Source organism: Clinocottus analis, unplaced genomic scaffold, assembly GCF_023055335.1.
Source record: "Clinocottus analis isolate CAN_PGR_092001 unplaced genomic scaffold, fCliAna1.0.p SCAF_1, whole genome shotgun sequence".
Classification (NCBI taxonomy): Eukaryota; Metazoa; Chordata; class Actinopteri; order Perciformes; family Cottidae; genus Clinocottus; species Clinocottus analis.
The window spans coordinates 5,807,501-5,828,494 of NW_027175820.1; the positions used below are offsets into that span (position 1 = coordinate 5,807,501).

The 20,994-nt window shown below is 40.9% G+C and overlaps 1 protein-coding gene and 1 long non-coding RNA gene across 2 annotated transcripts; both read left to right on the top strand.

The window, feature by feature from the left end:
* Window positions 1–5,197: 5,197 nt before the first annotated feature.
* Window positions 5,198–12,560, top strand: LOC137786066 (potassium voltage-gated channel subfamily G member 4-like). The gene is made up of 3 exons (XM_068577711.1): window positions 5,198–5,611; window positions 7,700–8,539; window positions 11,087–12,560. Exons 2-3 carry the CDS (start codon window positions 7,781–7,783, stop codon window positions 11,930–11,932), a joined length of 1,605 nt encoding a protein of 534 aa, XP_068433812.1. The 5' UTR covers window positions 5,198–5,611; window positions 7,700–7,780; the 3' UTR covers window positions 11,933–12,560.
* Window positions 12,561–15,058: 2,498 nt separating this feature from the next.
* LOC137786073 (uncharacterized) lies at window positions 15,059–19,525 on the top strand. The gene is made up of 6 exons (XR_011077548.1): window positions 15,059–15,311; window positions 16,206–16,449; window positions 16,527–16,597; window positions 16,667–16,771; window positions 16,897–16,990; window positions 17,081–19,525. It is a non-coding gene; the product is annotated as an uncharacterized lncRNA (long non-coding RNA).
* The last annotated feature ends 1,469 nt before the right edge of the window (window positions 19,526–20,994 follow it).

Genomic DNA, 20,994 nt, shown 5'->3' on the forward strand with positions numbered 1-20,994 from the left:
CGCGAGAGAAATGAGTAGTCTTCATACTCTCAATATCTCAATATACTCTCAATATCTCAATATATTATAAAACTTTATGTATAAATACATAAAGTTTTTAAAATTGTACTTTTAAATGACAGTGTATGTGATTAAGAGCTTAACGGAATATCAGCACAGCTATCTATCACTGTGCACATTATTAAAGTTCAACATCTTTCTGCACTCATGCATTATTTAAGTTACACATGTGTTATGTTTAACTTTCCCACTGCGACCATTGTAGCAGGTTTTCGATTTCTAAATCGCAGACATTGCAAATATTTACTGTATGAACAGTAAGAAGTGGACATAATCACCGTGACATCACCTGTTGGTTTGTGGACTTGAGTTCACCATCTTGGATTATGACCGTAACCAAATAGTTTTTTTGGCCAACCAATTAACAGGGGAGTCGCCCCTTGGTGGTTCGGAGAGAGAATGCAGTGTTACCAGATATAGCATAGACTTCTATACAACCAGGGGAGTCACTCCCTGATGGCTAGGTGAGAAAATGCATTTTTAACACATGAAGCATAGACTTCTATACAACCAGAGGAGTCGCTCCCTGGTGGTCAGGAGAGAGAATACAGCTTTAAGATACTTGGCTTCCGCCTGGTAAGGAAGTGTAGAAAGAGGAGTACATTAGTAACATTCAACAACGTAATGCTTCAGCCACACACTCTTGTCACAGCAAAACACATAACGCCAGATGAGTGAAGAACTTGATTCGGCTCATTTTCTGTTGCAATAAATGGTGGAATTAGCAAGATAGCTAACTAGCCAGCTAGCGCGCTAGATCATGCTTTGATGCTACACTGGTTACAGAAATAAAGCTGAACAGCGGGCTACGGGAAAAGAGTTCAGTGTTTTTTCAAGTAAACAGGTACCTCAAATTGTGAGTAACTGTACTTAGTTTGACTAAATAAAATCAAAACTACCTGCAGGAAGAGAAAAGTACTCGACTTAACTAAAGATTTTTTTCTTTTCTTTTTTGTGTGAACTTTAAACAACATTTAACGAGCAGGTGCAGTGGCGTTGTCTTTCAGGAGGATAGTTCAGTGTAAGACGCCGTCTTAAGGATCTGTCGGGCAGCTTGTCGATAGCTGTAAAAGGACACTTGGCCGATATAATCTGATTCCTTTCTGAAGATTTCCTCCTCGTCTATACGCTCCACAGACTTCCTGTTTGTCTTCTTTTCATTATTAGAAACTGGAGAAGGAGGGGAGCGGCTCAAACAATACCTGCATTCTGAGTGAAGCTCACATCAATGCGCCACGCTTAATGAAATAATTTGAAAGTTTCGAAGAGACCTGAATTGAGGCTGGGGGTAATTAATCAAGTGTTTTTTTGACAAGTTATCAGTTGCCCTGCTATGTGGGTCCCCTGGTGATTTGACACAAATTGAGAGAGAGAGCCGAGCAATTCCCCAGGAGTTGGGTTTAATTTATTATGTGGGACCACTGAACCATGTCAACCCCACAGCACCGTCAGGAAATTAAGTTGCAAAAAAGAGGCTTATGGTTCCCAAACAGAATGAAATGAAAGGCTGCAGCTACTGGCCGCTCGGAGGCTCTAAAGAAAAGAATGGTGTTTTAAATATGAATCACGAAAACAAGAACAATGTGTTTTCATTAAGTCGAAGAGATGCAGCGTTAAAAGGTCTCAACCTTTTAGCACTGTGGAAAGTGAGGTCAAAGGCCAAGTGAGGTCAAGGTTACAAGGCTGCAGTTGCCAGCTCAAATTGCCTTCTCTGTATTACTACTAATAATTAAATAGTCATGTTTACAAGACCAATACTCTAATAATCATGTTTACCTGACTAATACTACACTAATACTCATGTTTACATGACTAATACTACACAAATAATCTTCTTGTTGTGGCTAATACTACACTAACAATCATCTTTATGTCAATATCAATGCACATTACTAACTCTACTCCTTTCCGGGAGCCTCTGTGCTTCCTCACCTCACGTTTCCATGGACCGTGGCTGTCGGGAGCTGGATCTGGCCCCGCCCACCTCCTGCCATGGATCCTGGCTGTCTCTGAAGCAGGTCTTACCTCGGTCGCCATGGCCCTGCTGATGTCCCTCCTCTCTACCTCTTCCGCTGACATGGACTGTTGCTATCTGGATCGTGGTCCATGCGTATACTACTCATCATATGAATAGTTCCTGTCATATTCATGTAATGTGCTGTAACTCTGTTACGTTGCTCATTCTGGTCACATGACATCTATTGCGTCTGTCCATCCTGGGAGAGGAATCCTCCTCTGTTGCTCTCCCACTGGTTTCTTCCCTTTTTTTCCCTGTGAAAGGGTTTTTACAACTATCTTTATTTGGGGAGTTTTTACCTGATCGGATGTGAGGTCCTGGGACAAGGATGTGATGTGTAAAGATTGTAAAGCCGAACCGCTACTAATAGGACCTTGATGGGGGTTTTTATTTATGAATTTCTGAAAGTCAAGAATGAACTTTGAAGCTTCGCATTCAGTTCACCATGCAAACTTTGTGTTACATAGAAAAGAGTTCCCAGCTTGCTCCCTGGTTTCCCTCCGCCCCCCTCCTGCTCGTGGATTATCGTGTAATCCCTGATATTCATCAACTCGGGAGGTCAGAGGTCGTTTTATTACAACATTGCTCTCGTTTTGGTGTAGATTAACTGGGTTGTACTGGTTTGTGGGGTTAAAGATACATTAGCACAGATACATTTACAAAATGAAGGACTCGTTGATAATCTTCCTCTTTTAACGTCAAACACACAAATCAACGCATCAACGCTCAAATGCACTGCAGTCAGTGAACGCATCACTGCTCAAATGCACCATAGTCAGTGCACCACTCTAATAAAGCTCAGTAAGTAAACACATCATCACAAAAATAAATGTTAAGTGAATGCTAAGATGCATGTCAGTCAGTGAACGCATCACCATTCCAATGCACTTTGGAACATACGCCAAGTAAACGCATCACCGCGTAGGCTTGTCAATAAGTAAATGTATCACCGTTCAAATGCACTGAAGTATGTTTGTCAGTTATTGAATCCCTCACAGTTCAAATGGAGTTCAGAACAGCAATAACACTTGCCTCCTGCTTTCACTACTTTGAAAGCTGGTTGAAGAAAATCTTCGTTTAAAAGCTTTAAAGAGCCTTTGTGAGGCCGATACACAAAGTGTTCTTGTATTGAATCAACATGTAAATTATCTAAAGAGTGAAAAAAACCGACTGCTTTCTAAATCCCCTGAATCTGAAGATGTAATTCTTGAGGCACACTCGTTGAGGGCAATCAGTTACCACAGCAACGCCACCATGAATAGTCAAACAATACACACGACAGCCAAAAAACTAAAAAAAAAACTAAAAACTAAAAAAACACGTAGCAAACCAAGTCCACAGAGAAATCCCACCTAACATTTATTTAGCAGGTCAAAGTCAGCAGAGCGAGAATGTCACCGTTTATTAGACCTGCAGCAAAGAAGCACCTGCTTCTTGTAAAGCAGCAATGCAAATCATGCATGACATAATACTGTGTGTTTGTGCGTGTGTGTGTGTGTGTGTGTGTGTGTGTGCGTGTGTGTGTGTGTTTGTGTGCGTGTGTGCGGCTCTGTGTTTCATCTCCTGTCCTTTTTTATTAATCCTCTCTGCGTTTGGACGTCTGCCTGCACAAACTTAGTCAATCAGGCTTTAGCGGCATTTAAACAAAGGCTTTACAGTAGAGTCCAGTTTGTATGAGAAGTCCTGATGAAGTACGGACACGCAGCCCTGTACTGTAAAAAATTGTCTATTTATTGCATTATAAAGCGTTTGTATGGTAGGTGTTAAATAAATCTAATCAAATTAAAAATGAAAAAGTAACTCAGGGCGTAACATTCACTAAACGGGGACTCGAGTCAGACTTTTAATAATCGTAGACTAGACTTGACAAAATAAGAAATAAAAAACTTCTCGACTTGTGATTTAACTTAATAAGAGTACTTCTTTCACCACATTCTGAGTGACTTTTACTTATTCACACACAGTGGTACTGCTACCTATAAGATCATATGTACTTCCACCATATTTTAAGGGACTTGCACTTCTTCTGGAGTATTACTACGCAGTGGTACCTTAGGCTCAGTAAAAGAGTACCTCTTGCACCACATTCTGCAATACTTTTACTTATTTCACACAGTGGTACTTGTACTTGAACTAAATAAAAGACCACAGTACTTCTTCTCGATAGCCATGCATGCCAGTAGGGACATTCAAGCCACCCGTTTTAGGGCTGAAAATGTCCGCTTGACAGTGGCAAGTGGCAGTCGATATTAGGATGGTCACTGCCAAACACGCCCGTAACTCTCCATGAGAAAGTCGTCTGTAAATCCGCCACCAAATCCATTTCTCCTTCTCGTTCAGCCATTGAGCCTGAACTGTTCTTACTCCTCTAGAGTTCTGCTAGCAACTAGCTAGCTTCCTGTTGACACAAGTTACGCTGGCCCACCAACCATTTACAGCGCGTGTTAGTGCTGACGCCACCTTGCAGGCGCTGGCACGTCAAAGAATGTCAAACTAAAGATCTGCAAATGCCAGCTTGAAGGCGCTGCTTCCATAGAGAGAGGTGAAATCTGATTGGATAGGAACTCTCCTTAAAACAAGTTGCACTTGAAGCAGAGCAACAGAGGAAGACAGGAGCTGTGCAATGAGAAAATAAGCTAATAGGACAAATAATTATAATGCATGTAGTGTATTTGTGACAAATAATTAAATGATAAAATAGCTATAACTTTGAGATTCTGCAGAGAAGGCTGGCCCAGACAGGCTACTACCGTTGTACTTGGACTAAATAAAGGACTGGAGTACTACTTCCACTATTCTGAGTGACTTGTATTACTGGAGTATTATTTCACTGTGGTACTTCTACCATTACATCGGCTTAGTAAGGGAGTACTTTTTCCAGCACATTATGTGTTACTTTAACTCATTTACAAACTGCAAGTGGGACTGCCATAAAATATCTTATCACTACTTTCTAGCCAAGTTGTGAGTGGATTTGCCTGAACGTCGTTTTTTATAGTGTAGAAAAAGAGAGCTGGAGATGAGAGGGAGGTGGAGGGTGAAAAGAGGAGGAGGAGGAAGAGGAGGAGGAGGTGGAGGAGGAGGAGGATGGTCCTGCTGTCAGCCACAGATGAGAATACAGCGGCAGGTTTCAGGAGGGCACTGTCGATTAGATAATCACATTTATTCTCTCCGTCGGGAGCGGCGGGGACCAGTGGAAGAGAGGACGAGTTGAAGACGAAAATAAATAAATAATTGTATTGTAATTTAATCCAAACTCCAGAGCTGCCGGGGAGACGACGTGTGCAGACCGGCGACGCTGCACGGACACACGGCGAGCCCGCAAACTTCAGAGTGGATTCATAAACTGTGGGACGACTCCCCGACGTCCGTCAGGCTGGTTCCTGAGCTCCAGCGTCATCATCATCATAATAATATGAACAATTATGGCTTAATTAGTGAGGAGCATCATCATTAGAGCAACAGATGAGAAAATGCACGTGGCAAATAACAGAGGCATTAAAGAGCTGAGGCAGCACACCTGCGCCCTGTGAGGTGAGTGAATAAACATTTTCAGTAAATCACTGGGAAGAACGCAGCGGCCATTACTTTATAACGGGGACTTGTCTTTATCTGATTTATTTTAATAACACAAACCTCAGTGTGAAGACTTCATTCTCTTCAGCTGATAGTTTTGACATTGACTCCATTGAGGCATGCTGCGTTTTTCTTTTTCGAACATTTAATGCTGTTATTGTAATAATGTTGAGGTTTGAACACAACCAACAGGTGTCACTTTGGGCTCTGGCCTTTCTCTCCATTGATTTCTGTAGAACATAATCTATGATGAAAATAATGATCAGTGTTCAAAATGAGCGGCAACTACAGGAGTACAATCCTGCTTTTATATCAAAGCATGAGTAATAATAATTTAATGATAATAATTTAATCATTTGTCACATACATAAATACATTGAGGTGGGTAAAAAGTACATGTACCTCTGAAAGGTATTGGAGTTGAAGTAAAATACATCACAATTAATGTGGAGTGCAGTACTTGACTTGAGTAAGTGTACTTGGTTCTTTTCCATCACTGACCTTCAGCATCTTACAGGAAGCTTTCGAGGATCCACCTGCTGGAGAAATTATGTAAGAACAATGTTTTCTGAGAATGCCAAAGTTATATATTTTTACATTTTAATTAAATAAATATGTGATAATCCGTATAAATCATTTGGTGTTATAGTAATAAAGCAGAAAACCACATGGTGGCATTGCAGTGAAATGAAAAACCTGCAGATCAATTTTAAAGTTTTTTTCCCCCTAAAAACCAAACAAAGCAGAATGTGTATTAAAAGGATTTACTTTTTGATGCACATAACATTTGAAAATCACAACATTCATTTCTGGGCTCAAATTCATTGGCCTCCATGCAGAAGAGCTGGAAACCTTGAAGAGTGTTTCGTGTTGATAATCTGTCACTCATTCTCAATGTTTGTATCAGGTTTGATGTCAATTCCTCACGAAATGCTGACATTTTTACTTGACTTAACTTTGAATTAATTAAAATAAATACCAAAACAAAGTGCCAATGAAAACTATTGACAGTAAAGTCTATCACAGGTCAGTGAGAAAAAGGTTGTTTGTATAAATGCAACTGCCCTTCAAGCTCCCAGGGTTAGGGTTAGGGTGTGTGTTTGCATGTTGGCAGATTCTATTTCCATTAAACACCTCGTTCTGGATGCCAGGTTAAAACAGAAGTTGTTACTACTGGAGCTTTTTTTCAGTTTTGCCTGCTGGTAGTCCTCAGACATCGTAACCTCTCCGGCTCGTTCACACCCACAATGTCACATACGCTCTGGTGAGAGTTTTTAAGGTCACTCAAGAGAGTCGACGAGGTCACTAGAATCAAGGCGTGAATTGTTGTGAAGTCCACTCAGAAGGGTGACAAGACTCAAAGTGGGGGGATTCCTTTCTTCTTTTTTTCAGTGAATTGTGATTTTATTTTTGAACAATTACAAAAGCACATTTGATGTAATCGGCTGGAATCTTAGCTCTTGATTAGTCAATGATGCAATGAAGATTAAGAACTGGAAACAATGTGGCAAACATAGATTGTATAACATATAAAAGCGAGTCAGAGCTGCTGCCAATCTGCCTCACTGGCCAGCAGCAAGTACTGCAACATAAATATACCTTGTGCAGCCCAAAAAGATCCTTATATACCCATTATAAAAAGGCTTCCATCGAACATTTCATAAAACCGCGAAAAAGAGTCAAGTATTACTCTTAAATTGGGAATTTTAAATCACAAATGTGTGCAGTTTATTTTTTTTTGACAATACATGATACTTTGTTCTAAATTAGCTTGAATTTCTTTTTGGATCAAACCTAAATTGAAGAATCAGTATCAATGGCTAGAAAGAAATTAGGTGTCATCTGCATTGTGATGAAAGTCAATGACTGTTGATCCATACTGGTACCAAACAGAAAAGTATATGGGAGCTAGAGCAGAGCCTTGTGGTACTCCATTTGAAATGTCGGTTTGCAATGCGGTATTAAAGTGAGACAATTTAAAAGGTAGAAAATAGCTTCACCAGGACTAGATGTACAAAAGATTGAGCATTTATTTTGTCATTACAGCTTCTCTGAGGATCCTCCTAACTTCTTGTTAGCTGGACATACAAATACCTATTCTGTCCAGTTCCACATACTGAAGCCAGTATGCCCATCATCAGCAATGCCAACCACGACTTTAGCACCTACTCAATCAGCAGCGACGACAGCAGCCTCGACCGTTTTTTTACCGAGATCCCGGAGACTGAGACCATCAAGGGCGTTTACTTCCAGCGCGCCCAGCTGGTTCGCGACCCCAAGGCCTCGTACGTTGTCGATCACACCCTGCAGGTTCTCATCAATGTTGGGGGCAACCGTTACACGTTCCCCTGGAGCACCTTGGAGCAGTTCCCCCAGAGTCGCCTGGGGCGTCTACGTTTCTGCACCACCCCCGAGGAGATCGCGCGACTCTGCGACGACTACGACGAGACGTGCCGGGAGTACTTTTTTGACAGAAACCCGACCGCCTTCAGGGTCATCCTGAACTTCTTGGCTGCGGGGAAACTGCGTTTGCTTCGGGAACTGTGCGCTGTGTCGCTGCACGACGAGCTCGACTACTGGGGCGTGGATCCGAGCCACATGGAGCGCTGTTGCCGCCGCCGCATGAACACACGGGTGGAGGAGGTGGTGGAGCGAGAGCGCAAGGAACAGGAGTGGAGGCAGAAGAGGGTGACGCTGAAGAAAACCACCACAGAGACCAAAAAGGGCTATCACAAACTGACCTGGATGCTCCGAGAGGTGGTGGAAAACCCTCAGTCGGGGTTGGCCGCGAAGATGTTCGCCTGTCTCTCGGTGGTCATGGTGCTGGTCACTGTCATCAGCTTGTGCATCAGCACCATGCCGGACCTCAGAGATGAAGAGACCAGGGTGCGTATGAAGCCGATGGAAAGCTGACAGCAACACAACTTTCTGTTGAACCTGTTGTTCACACATTAATCATTTTATCTATTTTATAACGTGGTGTATGGACACACAAAACAAGTAAATGGATCTCATAATATTGAGCTAATTATATTGCCACAAAATGCTGCACTAATCAACATACACACACACACACACACACACACACACACACACACACACACACATATATATATATATATATATATATATATATATATATATATATATATATATATATATATATATATACAAATATATATTCTGCCAAAAAGCACAGATGAGTACCAAACGACAGACACCGTTAGCAATAAGCGGGTGATGACAGTTGAACATTTTGCAGCTAAAAGGTTACTGGAAATTAAAAGTGACAAATGAATGCTCTGTGATTCCTTTAATCGTTGTAATTATTCTACATTTTTAAAAGTCTATTGGTTAGTAAAAATAGATAAATATGTCACTACAGTAAGAAGACAGTTAATATAAGCAAAACGCCAAATCTGGGTTATTCTTAAAGCTTAAATGTATAAGAATGTACCTAAAAAAACACAATCTACGGATCTATCAAAAATAATTCCTCTCAATCAACACAAGCAGTCATCCAAGAGGAAGCTACACAAATGGTGGACTAAGCACACACACAGAAAAATGCAAATAGTGCGAGGCAAAAGGCCAAGTTGACAAAGTTAATGCCAAAACGAGGGTGAATCCGTGGTTGGCGTTTACTTTCCCCGCAGTGAGCGAGCTGCAGTGACACTGAGCTGTGGATAGAAACCCTCCGGTGCACTTCTGGTGACGCAAGGCAACTTAAAATAGGTTTACAAACAGTAAGCTGCAGTTCTGGTATAGCATGAAAGTGCTTTTGGCCAATGTACCTGTTAAATTATAGATTTCTGGTAATGTCCGAGTCAACAGAAGCAGACAGGCTGTAGAATGTATTGTTTAAATAACTGTTATAATATAAAAGAGTTTGGGGATTAAGTTTCTAAGCTGGAGACGGTGGATTGATTTCTCCCTCATGTCAATCGCTCCAATCAAGACACGAGAAAATCAAAGCATGAAACGTGTGTTCAGTTCAGAAGCTGAAAAGCACAACATTGTTTTTCTATGTCTCGAGATCGATGTGCAGTTGAATGAATGTTGTATGGTTCTACCAGCTTTTCTTCATGTTTCTTTATTCATGTTGGTAAGAACAAAGTTCAGATAAATTCACCATCATTTCCTGAATATTGCTTCCTATAAACAAATAATTCATTAATTTCTAGGAGTTGTGTTTCCTTTGGTAACACAAGATTTGAAGTATTGATTGAAACACTCAATGGAAAATGCCTCTTAGGCTGTTCTTGTCAGACAGGAGATTATGAACAGAAAAGTGTTGCAGAAGCTCTTATTTCAGCTTTAGTAATTGTTACAAACATCTTTCATCTCATGTTGTCATTCAGTCGGCTTCCAAAGTCAAGTGGAAATAGATTATTTTTTCTACTTAATCGACCACATTACAGCGTGAACTTACTTATTTTTCTAAATATTCTATGCCAAATAAAAGTTGCACAAGCTTGGGTAAAAAACTCAAATCACTGTAAGTGCTGTGTAGGTATAAATAAGCTTTTTGACGCATGAGGTTTAAATGAAAGTGGGCACAATCAACAATACAATACTATGTGGAGGGCAATTTGTTTTCAGAGTCAAGGTTGCTTTTTCCATTTTTCTCATTTAAATTCAAAGAAAATTTAAAGCTGCAGGGTGTTTATTGTCCAAGGTTAATTTATTTAGCTGTGAAAATATCTGCTGCAACCGAAATCTGTTGTTCTCAAGGACGAAGTTATACGGCAGAATACATTGAAATGGAAAACAACAATTTATCTTTAAAGTGAAATGATGGAACACATTTAAATGGTGAAAGAAACGATGCAGCAAAAATATACAGTATTTTCTTTCTCATTTAAACTGATTGTAGAAAAGTTGCCAATTCAGTTTGATTCTGTATGAAGAGACAAAATGTGCGAGAAAGACTTAAAGGGACAGTTCACCCCAAAATCAAAACCACATATCTTTCCTCTTACTTAAATTCTACTTATCAGCTTAAATCATTTATTATCCTTTTAAACTTGTTTTCCCTCTTGTATTCATTTTTCTAAATATGTGTATGCATGAATATATACTGCATGTGTATACATGTATATGCTGTATGTGCATATATATGTGCATATTTAATTGTTGCATCAGATATTCTGGTCCTAAATTGCCCACAATGCAATCTACCCTAATGCCATACTAACAGATAATTATGCAGGCTTTTTACTTTCAATTTGAGGCCTCTGGAACAAGGACCAAGTCCTCCAGATCCACAGAAGACGTTAAACAACGGCTTTCACAGGCTGAGTAGAGTTAACTACGACCAGTAACCTGATCCTATGTGTGTGTGTGCGTGTGTGTGTGTGTGTGTGTGTGTGTAAAAATGGCGGCGTGACCCTTTGAAGTGTCTTGTCACAGTGCGTCTCTGTGTGTCTGCAGGGCGAGTGCTCCCAGAAGTGTCAGAGCATGTTTGTGGTGGAGTCCATCTGTGTGGCGTGGTTCACTTTGGAGTTTTTGCTGCGATTCGTCAACGCTCAGAGCAAGTTGGCCTTCGCTCGCGGCCCCCTCAACATCATCGACGCCATTGCCATCCTGCCGTACTACGTGTCCCTGGTGGTGGACGTCAGAGACGAGTCGCGGGAGGACGTCATCATCATGGGCGCCGGCAGAGGCTACCTGGACAAACTGAGCCTGATCCTGCGCCTGCTGCGGGCCCTAAGGATCCTGTATGTGATGCGGCTCGCCCGCCACTCTCTGGGCTTGCAGACGTTGGGGATGACCATGCAGCGCAGCATGCGGGAGTTCGGCCTGCTGCTGCTGTTCGTCTGCGTGGCCGTGACCCTTTTCTCGCCTCTGGTTCACCTGGCGGAGAGCGAGCTGGCGCCATTCGCCGCCACGCACCCACAGCACAGCTTCAGCAGCATCCCAGCCTCCTACTGGTGGGCCATCATTTCTATGACCACGGTGGGGTACGGTGACATGGTGCCGCGCAGCATCCCCGGACAGATTGTGGCGCTGACCAGCATCCTGAGTGGCATCCTCATTATGGCGTTTCCCGCCACGTCCATTTTTCACACTTTTTCCCGCTCCTACCAGGAGCTGAAGCAGGAGTACGAGCAGCTGTGGAAGGAGGAGAGAGGCGAGGAAATGGCCGCTGAGTCGGAGGAGAGTTGGTCCAAAGTCAACTGGTCACCAAATAAGTTCACACCTGTATCCAAGGAAGACAACGATGGCCTGATTCCAGAAAAGAGCCCTCAAGCCACAGTTCCATCGACAGCTTTCTAATGAATCACAAAGAGAGCAGTGAGACGCTTTCATTCAGTAATTTCGGATTAGAAATGGTGACCACATACTCTCTCCTATATAAGCACATTTAGACCGTTAAGGACTGTTAAAGTAAGTTAATGTAGTCAAGTGTGTTACACTTCAAAGTTATTTTCTGTTCACTTCCTGTATTCATGCTTTTATACGTTTAGCTTCCAAATTATATGATACTTATCAGGTAACATTACGCTTTCTTTTTTGAAATATCAGTAAATAAATGACATACAAACCTTTACTAAAAGTAAAGACAGTCAAAATTCTTCTTTTTGTGTAGGAAAATATATATTCTGCAATCTTACCAAAACTATGTGCACATTTTTACAAAAAGGTATACACTATATATATAAATATGATTTAATATTTACCAATGTTGGCAGGAGACCGTCTTACTGTATTGATATAGCTGTTGCCCGACATGTTTCTAAGTTTAATGCTTTTCATGTTTTTGTTCCATTCAGAGATGGCGCTTCTTAGCATAGCTTGTTAGCATCCTTACAAACGTTGGCATTGATTTCCACTAGATGCTAGTTTTTGTTCATGTTATTTTATGAGGAAAACAAGGGAGCCATCTCTCTTACATGGTTCTAGTCGTGATGAAGATATATATATATATATATATATATATATATATATATATATATATATATATATATATGCAATTTTTTTGGTGGACCGATTGTTGAGTACTGCAAAATTGTTTTTATTTGTATTCACAAAAAGTCCAAAGGAGAAGATTTGCATTCTATTGACAACTGAGATTATTAAAAATTATTATCATTTTAAATTTAAATGAAAAAAGGATTTATTAAAAAAGCACACTTTGATGTTGTTTGCAGTTTAAATGAGGAATTTCTAAAACCATGGCGTAGATAAATAAAAAAAAAAGATAAGGCAACAATACAAAGAAACAAAGTTAAGCACAAACAAAACAAGTCACTTTATCCATTAATTCACTGTTTGCTTTGCATTTTGATTACACGTATAATGAATGTGTTGCTTTCACGACACCTACTCTCACATTACGGATGTTGGGAGTGTCCTTAAATGCACCATCAAGTGACAATGATTCCTGCACAAGTAGTCGTGACAAAATCTTTATTTCACAGCATTATGTATCCCGTATCTGTCGGTTAATTTTCCATCAGATATCAGTTTGCTGTCTGGAAGGCAAGAAAGTAATTTAAACACTTTCGGTATGAGCAGCCGTGTTTACGACGTGTATTTAATAGACGTTTAATGTGTAGATTAATGTCATAATCTTGTCGCTCTTCTTGTCTCACTGTTTGTCCGACCAGGCACTTTGTAAATTGACAATAAACTCTATTGCTTTTATTTTTAAGTGTCTTAGTGTGTGAATGGTTTGGTTCGTTTAGAAAGTTATGAACTTAGTTCTCGACAAAGAAACCTTTGACAACTCTTAAAGTTACAACAAGCGATTTTCCTCTTGTGTTGCTTCTGGCTCCCCCTGTGGATTTAAGGGGTAGTGTCTCTAGGAGAAGAGACCTGCTGCTGCCGGGAGCTGAGCTCTCCTCCTTCCTCTGGAACTCCAGACTGCAGTGACCCACACTAACTTTAAGGAGCCTCAAAAATGTTTTTTAAAACTGTATCCACTAAGTAAAAGCACAATTCTACTGTTTACTGAGTTGAGTTGTTGCAGTGGATCAATTATAGGTATAAACTCTGTTTCATGCCCAAACTGCATCAATCCTATCACATGGAACTAATTAGGGTCCGAGCGACCGACACAGTCGGTCCAGCAAGGACCCTATTGTAATTTAATTTAAAATTTTAATTATATTTCAAATTATATTTACATTAAGTGTTACTCATTGTGTTTATCCTTCGAGTCCACCTTATTTTTCTGACCCTGTTTTGGGGTTCTTCTTCTTCTTCTTCTTCTTCTTCTTCTTCTTCTTCTTCTTCTTCTTCTTCTTCTTCTTCTTCTTCACTGGCACAGTGCTGGGTTTCTTTGCACATTAGCGCTACTTATAGTTCAGCGTAACGGAGTGAAACCATTTGCAGGAGTGTGTTTTTTTTCTGTATGTATTACAGTAAAAGGTACAATATATATCTCTAGATGTACTAACATGGAATAGAAATTAAAAAAGCCAAGTTATCTATATGTTGTACTTAAATACAATACTTCAGTAAATGTACTCTTTTTGGCATTCTGACAGCTTTTTGGAAATCATACTTTTCCTAATATTCGGACATTTGACAATCAAAGACAGCATTTAGCATTTTTCTTCTTCTTTCTGTCAAGAATGCTCATTTAAATGAATGCTGAACTGAGCATTCATCAGATTGAGTGCACGGTTTGTCCTCCGATGCAGCTGAAACCGAGCAAACTCTCCTCGCGCCGACATCTGTTGTTGGTGTTAGAGACAGATGGAGTGTTTTTGAAGAGCCTCTTTCTGTCGCCGCACAACTTCTTCAAACACTGTTGCTGGCATGATGACTTTCACTCAAAGCACAAACAATGGAGACATTATGAACTCACCAACAGTCACTTGTTATCGTCCACCACCTCCCCCCTATCAACAACCATCAAATCCTTAATTTTAAACATCTGGAAGATAATTAATGGGACATCTTATTAGCCATTGAATGTCAAAAGTTACCCAACATCAATGGTGGAAAGTACAATTACTAAAGAGTTGTACTTTACTTCTCAGAGGGAAATATATTGTTCTTATTCTCCAATGCAACAAATATATTACGTTTTATTTTGAATATTACCCATAGTAATACATACTTATTCTTGCGATATGTTTTAATTTGTCCAATACTTTTATGACAAAATATTTGCAAAACGACATTTATCATCATCCTCTGTTGTACTTACGAGAGGAACAAACAGGAAACAGTTTTCCCCGTGGTCATTCGACTGACACAAAAGAGAATGACAATTGTATGACTGGTACATGTTGGGGAGAGGGGTGTGAGGTGGAGTGGGGGGTCTCATGAATATTCATGGTTATTTAAATTTCAAAATGAGCAAACCCTTGAATTTGGTACATTTTGGGTGGGCGGGGCTTAAACCGGAAGTTGTTGTTGTTTTTTCTTTCACTGGGAGTTTCAGTGGTACATTATGTGGGTGATAGGAAGGGGGGTATGGGATTTAGCAGGAAGTGTGGGTGTGCCTGATAGGTGTGAGGAGTAGGATGACCCCTCGTAAAAGGGCAGATATACCCATGTGCCAGCCTGGAGACTTTCTTTCTTTTTTTCCTGAGGAGCTGATCTGTGATCTCTGACCAGTGAATTTGGGGAGCATTTTCTCGGCCTCTGTGACAATTGTCTTTTTCTTCAGTCATTTTACCTGTGATCATGGCTTTACCTGGTTAGTAAGTATATTATTACATTATAATTATTTATATTATCAATTATGAACTGTTTCAAAATAATACCATTGATGGATGCATGTGTACTATTTATGTTTATATCCATTTGTTAGAAAGGGCCTATATATACTATAGGGTAGACTGAATGTATGGTTATTTTAAAATCAGTTATGTTTCTAGTGATCATGTTAAATACTTTAATATATAGTGGTTTTAAATGTACATACATCGTTTTAACTATAGTATTGAATCTATATTCTTAGGAGTCAAAGCCCTCTGCCCAAGTGAATGTGGTTCGGCCCTTTCTGTTAGCTACAGGCCTACAGGCTGTGATAGAGAGAGCAGCGAGCAGTAGCTAGAAAGCCTAGGATATACTGGTTTTTTTTTTTACTTTTATGATGTTATAGTCACATTAAGAGTTAAGTGTGTGTTTAGAAAATGCGTAAGGCGCCAATGTGGCGGCGGCGTTCTTTGTTCTCGGGCGCGGGCTCGACAGCGAACATATGCTTTGCTCGAAGAACAAAGAACAGATCCGCCATTTTGGCGAATCACGTAATGGGATACATTTCGTATTGTGTAAACTACAACGTCCTATGCTATGAGCCAGCATGTATGCTTATTGTAACTGAAACATTGTATATTTAAACACGGTTTTTTGTTTTTTAAAAGGGTATTGAGTGTATTGAATCAGAATCGTGAAGTACTGGTCAAAAAACGCCGCTCTTGCAGCAGCGGCAGCAGCCAGCGGAGTAGGCAAATCACGGGTGAAAGGAGGAGGACGGTATGTAGCCCGTCAAGAGCGCGTTTATTACACTGTGAATTATCTCCTTTTCTGGTATCTATTTAACTGAGCCGATCTCTCTCGCTCTTTGCGCTCTCTATTTGTGCATAAGAGGGACGAAGAAGCTACCGCGCAAACAAGCGAGTGTTGGGCGCACTGGAGTGAACGAGCACCTCCAGTCACGTCACCGGCAGGCAGCGACTACGCCGCCTAAACTGTGTGTTCAACAAGGGTAACGCAGCAACCGGTCATTTTAAAAGCTGCCGCAGAAGCGTCTGAAAACGGGGATGCACAGACCTGTGTTTACGATAAAAGTGAAACACTAGCTGCTGTTGCGGGGATACCTGGTGAATTAGGTAATAATCATGACTGTTAATTAACTATTATTGTTATATTTTATGTGTATAGTGACCTAGGGTATCTAATTTTGTAGAGCCTGGCGGTTATACAGGTGTACTGCATGGTATTGTCATAGAAGAAGCACACGCAGAAGAAGAAGAGGAGGTAACAAATTAATATAATCATAATTAATTAATTATTGTTATATGTATAGTGACGCATTTTATGTTGTAGAGCCAAGCGGTTGGACGACGGTGCTAACTACACAAGGATCTGACGACGACGACGAGATCTATCCATCGCAGAATCTCTCAGCAGTCCGCACCTCAGCTCTAAACGGTATGTCACTACTCGTGATAAAGAGTTTATTATGATAGATAAATGTATCATTTATTTATTTTTTATTTATATATATATTATTTTATTTTTTATATTATTATTATTAACAATATGTCTTATTGTAGGGTTTAATCATTTGAAGAGGAGCAGAACAGAGGAGCATCTAGGAGGAGGAAGAGGAGAAGGAGGAGGACCCTCTGCTAAACGAGGATATAAACGGTGTGTAGCAAAGTATATAGTTATCTTGTGAATGCATTGGATGTATTATTATTATTATTTGTGTGCTCATGTGTTTATTTTGTGTCATAGATGGTCGAGAGTTGTATCTGCGGCCCCAACAATTGAAGGAGGAGAAACAGCAGAAGAAGCAGAATCAGGAGAAGAATTGTCTGGAACGATTGAATCGGCCATAGCCGCCTGTGCCTGGACAGGGCCACGTCCACCAGGTGAAGAAGTGGCGGAGAGAACACACAATCAATCATCGTAGTGTGCCAACATGGCTCCACCCCGAAAAGTGTCACGATACAGTGTAGACCAGGTATTCGATAGTCGTCGACATAACTACGCGACTATTAATAATACTAGGAGGGCTTTGTTCCAGCGTCAAAGGGAAAATTTGGTCAGGTTAAAGGCCAATTTGGTCAGGTTACAGGCCATAGTCAAACTGGCAAATGCTCACAGGCAGGTCACAGGATCAGCGGTCCCGGTGATGGGGGGAGGAGGAGTGTTGCCAGCACCGGCACAGATGCACAGTGGGGCAGAACATCAAGCACCAAACTTCAGAAACAGTATAGACCAGGTACACGATAGTCGTCGACATAACTATGCGACTATTAAAAATACTATGAGGGCTTCGTTCCAGGGTCAAAGGGAAAATTTGGTCAGGTTACAGGCCATAGTCAAACTGGCAAATGCTCACAGGCAGGTCACAGGATCAGCGGTCCCGGTGATGGGGGGAGGAGGAGTGTTGCCAGCACCGGCACACATGCACAGTGGGGCAGAACATCAAGCACCAAACTTCAGAAACAGTATAGACCAGGTACACGATAGTCGTCGACATAACTATGCGACTATTAAAAATACTATGAGGGCTTTGTTCCAGGGTCAAAGGGAACATTTGGTCAGGTTACAGGCCATAGTCAAACTGGCAAATGCTCACAGGCAGGTCACAGGATCAGCGGTCCCGGTGATGGGGGGAGGAGGAGGAGTGTTGCCAGCACCGGCACACATGCACAGTGGGGCAGAACATCAAGCACCATACGTCACAATGGATCATACGGCCAGGTTACAGTCCATAATCAATATGGCGAATGCCCCCGTGCCGGTTACAATTCCCATGCCTGTTACAGGCCCCATGTCGGTTACAGGGCCAACTGTTGCCCTGCCCCCTTAATCGTATAATCCAGTAATGACAACCAGCACACCTGTTAACACACCACCGACTATTGCTGCTATTGTGGCTAATGATGCTAATGCTGTTGTTGATGACATCACTGATGACACTGATGTGACATCCCATGTTAACGTGCCTACCTTTCCTAATGTTAATGTGCCTCCCGTTTCTAATGTGGCAGCTAATGTGTCTACCCATTCTAATGTACGACCACCTGCTAATGTAGCCAATGCTGTTGTATATATTGACGATGTTATCAATGATGACAGTTCTACTGACGCACCCCCACACGCTATGGTGACAGTCCCGGCTGTTGATCGTGTTGATTGTCCTACGTCTACACCTGCGGTCATAGTACATCAAGGGGGTGGGGGGTTTGTAAACAGCGACTCTGGGGATGGCATTCACAGACAGGATATACCCTCTTTTAATTCGTTTGTACTGAGTCAGAAGGTGAATTTTGGTACTATCAATCTTAAAGATATTGACATAACACAGGTCCCAGACATTGTTAGAGAGCGAGTGTCTGGTATAATTGACCGGGCAGTGGAGGCTGCTCAACCCGACAGTGTCTTGCATGTAGTGTTGCGAGGGCCCTCTTTGGCCAGTGATGTACAAACTGTTTTGTATTCCAGTGATTTGTACAACGCAGATGCGTTTATGGAACTCATCTCACAGGTCATGCAGAGTAACAATGACACAATGACAGATGGAGAGTTGGAACTGTCTGTATCAGTTGCACAAAATAGTAGTGGGGGGGGGCAAAGAACCGTTGTAGATTAGGTGAGATACCATATGATGAGATATTGGCACAGAAAGGTCGTCATCTGTACACATGTAACAATATGGGAAACAGCCTATGTTTCGCTTTGTGTATGGAGCATTTCGTCAACCCAGACACACCTGAACATGAAAAAACAGCTGCAGCAGAACGTATTCAGCAAGCCGCAGGGTTTGACAACAATCACAAGGTCTCATTCACTGACGTTGCTGCATTTGAAAAAAATGTATCTGTAAAAATGTCGGCAATCCCCAATAAGACTGTACGCAGTGCCATATCTGTAAATAAAATACTTGTTGGCGAACCTGAGACTGCTAGTGTGACCACACCTAGGACCATTCGTTCTATACGTGATACGCCAAACGCGAAAAAGTCTAAAGTATACGGGTCTGCTACAGCATGGCTGGATTTTTAAGATTTTTTTTTTCTTCCCTATTTCTCTCTGGCGCAGTGAATGAAATTGTTTTATGAAATTGTTTCATAATGTGTAATAAATGTATTACTTTTTATTATTTTTTTATAATTTTTTAAATTTTTGCAATGACCCATGTGAATGTAATACTGTGACACTATTATCTAATATGTGACATCATGAATGTGTTTTTAAATTTTGTATTGTGTAATAATAAAAAATGAAAAGATTATTGTCAATTAAAATTGCCTCCATATTTTATTCATATCACTACGGCATAACATTACAAGACATTGGCACATTGTACATATGAAAAAGTATCCCCACAACACACTGTAGGATTTATCTTGCTTACAAAGCGACATACTAATGTATCATTATTAACTAAATTAGGGCCATACCTGGCTAATACACGCTTATAAGACATACCTTTTTGTATATGACATAGAAAAAACACACAATGTTGCCCACAGGTTGTAGCCATACTATTCTGAACCTGTTTCCTAGAATGAGATATCTTTGAACAATTATTATTGAGAAAATCAGTTATTTCGCCCGGAAAGTGGACACAATCAGGTGGGTTCCCAAAACTGTCAAAGAAAAATCCATGCTTCTGCTTGTTGATATAGATGGCCGTCCAATGCTCTCCCGGTTTATCAGAAGGATGCGTGTTTACAACCAGCATCGCAGGATATCTGTACAATTTGTGATAGGGCAGTTGATCACAGGCTAATACGCCTATAACACTTGTTCCCTTAAAAACCTGTGTTCTAATCACACTCGTCAGCTCTATGGTATTCGTAGTGTTTTCTAGCAGCTATCAACAAGTACTTGTCGTTGATTTGATATTTCGATAACTGAGTCAAATACAGAATAACAAATGAGATTTACTGTACGAGGGAGCGCTACACGAAACCGTACCTCCAAGCGTACATTTCCGGTTTTAATTAATGATACATTCCCTGAACAGCCGTCATCAGGTTCCAAATTAAAGCGGAATAACGAGTAACCGTTACCAAAGTCGCCACGGGTTACTGCTAGCGATCTATCTTTTAAATGCCTGCCTGTTGTCTGAATCATGTGGTAATATTCTCTAGTGTACTGACCGCTCTGAAAGAGAGGTTGGAATGGTCTTGACGGATATGACTGACCATCTGCATAAATACACAAAAATTCTGTATCATAGTGTTCAAAATTAAAAGGGTTCCGTTTATAGTCGCCTGTATAGCACTCATTATCGACAAAACACAATACAATACATTTTGGGATCTGTCCAATGTATAGATTCTCCTGATTGCATACCCGTGTTCCGGCAGGTATGGAAAATGTTTTGAGAGCCACCCTATCTGTGGTATATTTGGCATTTGTGTGCTGCAGAGCACGACTGTGCGCTAACCTGACTGAAAGAGCAACCGTAACTTTTTTCACATACAGACTGGCTGATACTATTTTAACCCTGTATTGTGCATCAGCATTAGTCATCAGAGCAAACTCATTCTTTGCGCGCATGAATTTAAGGGAAACATCAGCGCCATTAAGTAAGAGTTTCTCTTGAAAAAACAAATCAGCATGTACAGGGGCAATTAGTTCAACAATGCGACTCGGTCCTGCTAAATCACATACCCCCTTCCTATCAC

What these genes read in the sequence shown, in the direction of transcription:
- LOC137786066 (XM_068577711.1), top strand. Translation starts at nt 7,781, where the DNA reads ATGCCCATCATCAGCAATGCCAACCACGACTTTAGCACCTACTCAATC. An exon ending in TCAGAGATGAAGAGACCAGG is followed by an intron (nt 8,540 to 11,086) that starts GTGCGTATGAAG and finishes GTGTGTCTGCAG; the next exon opens with GGCGAGTGCTCCCAGAAGTG.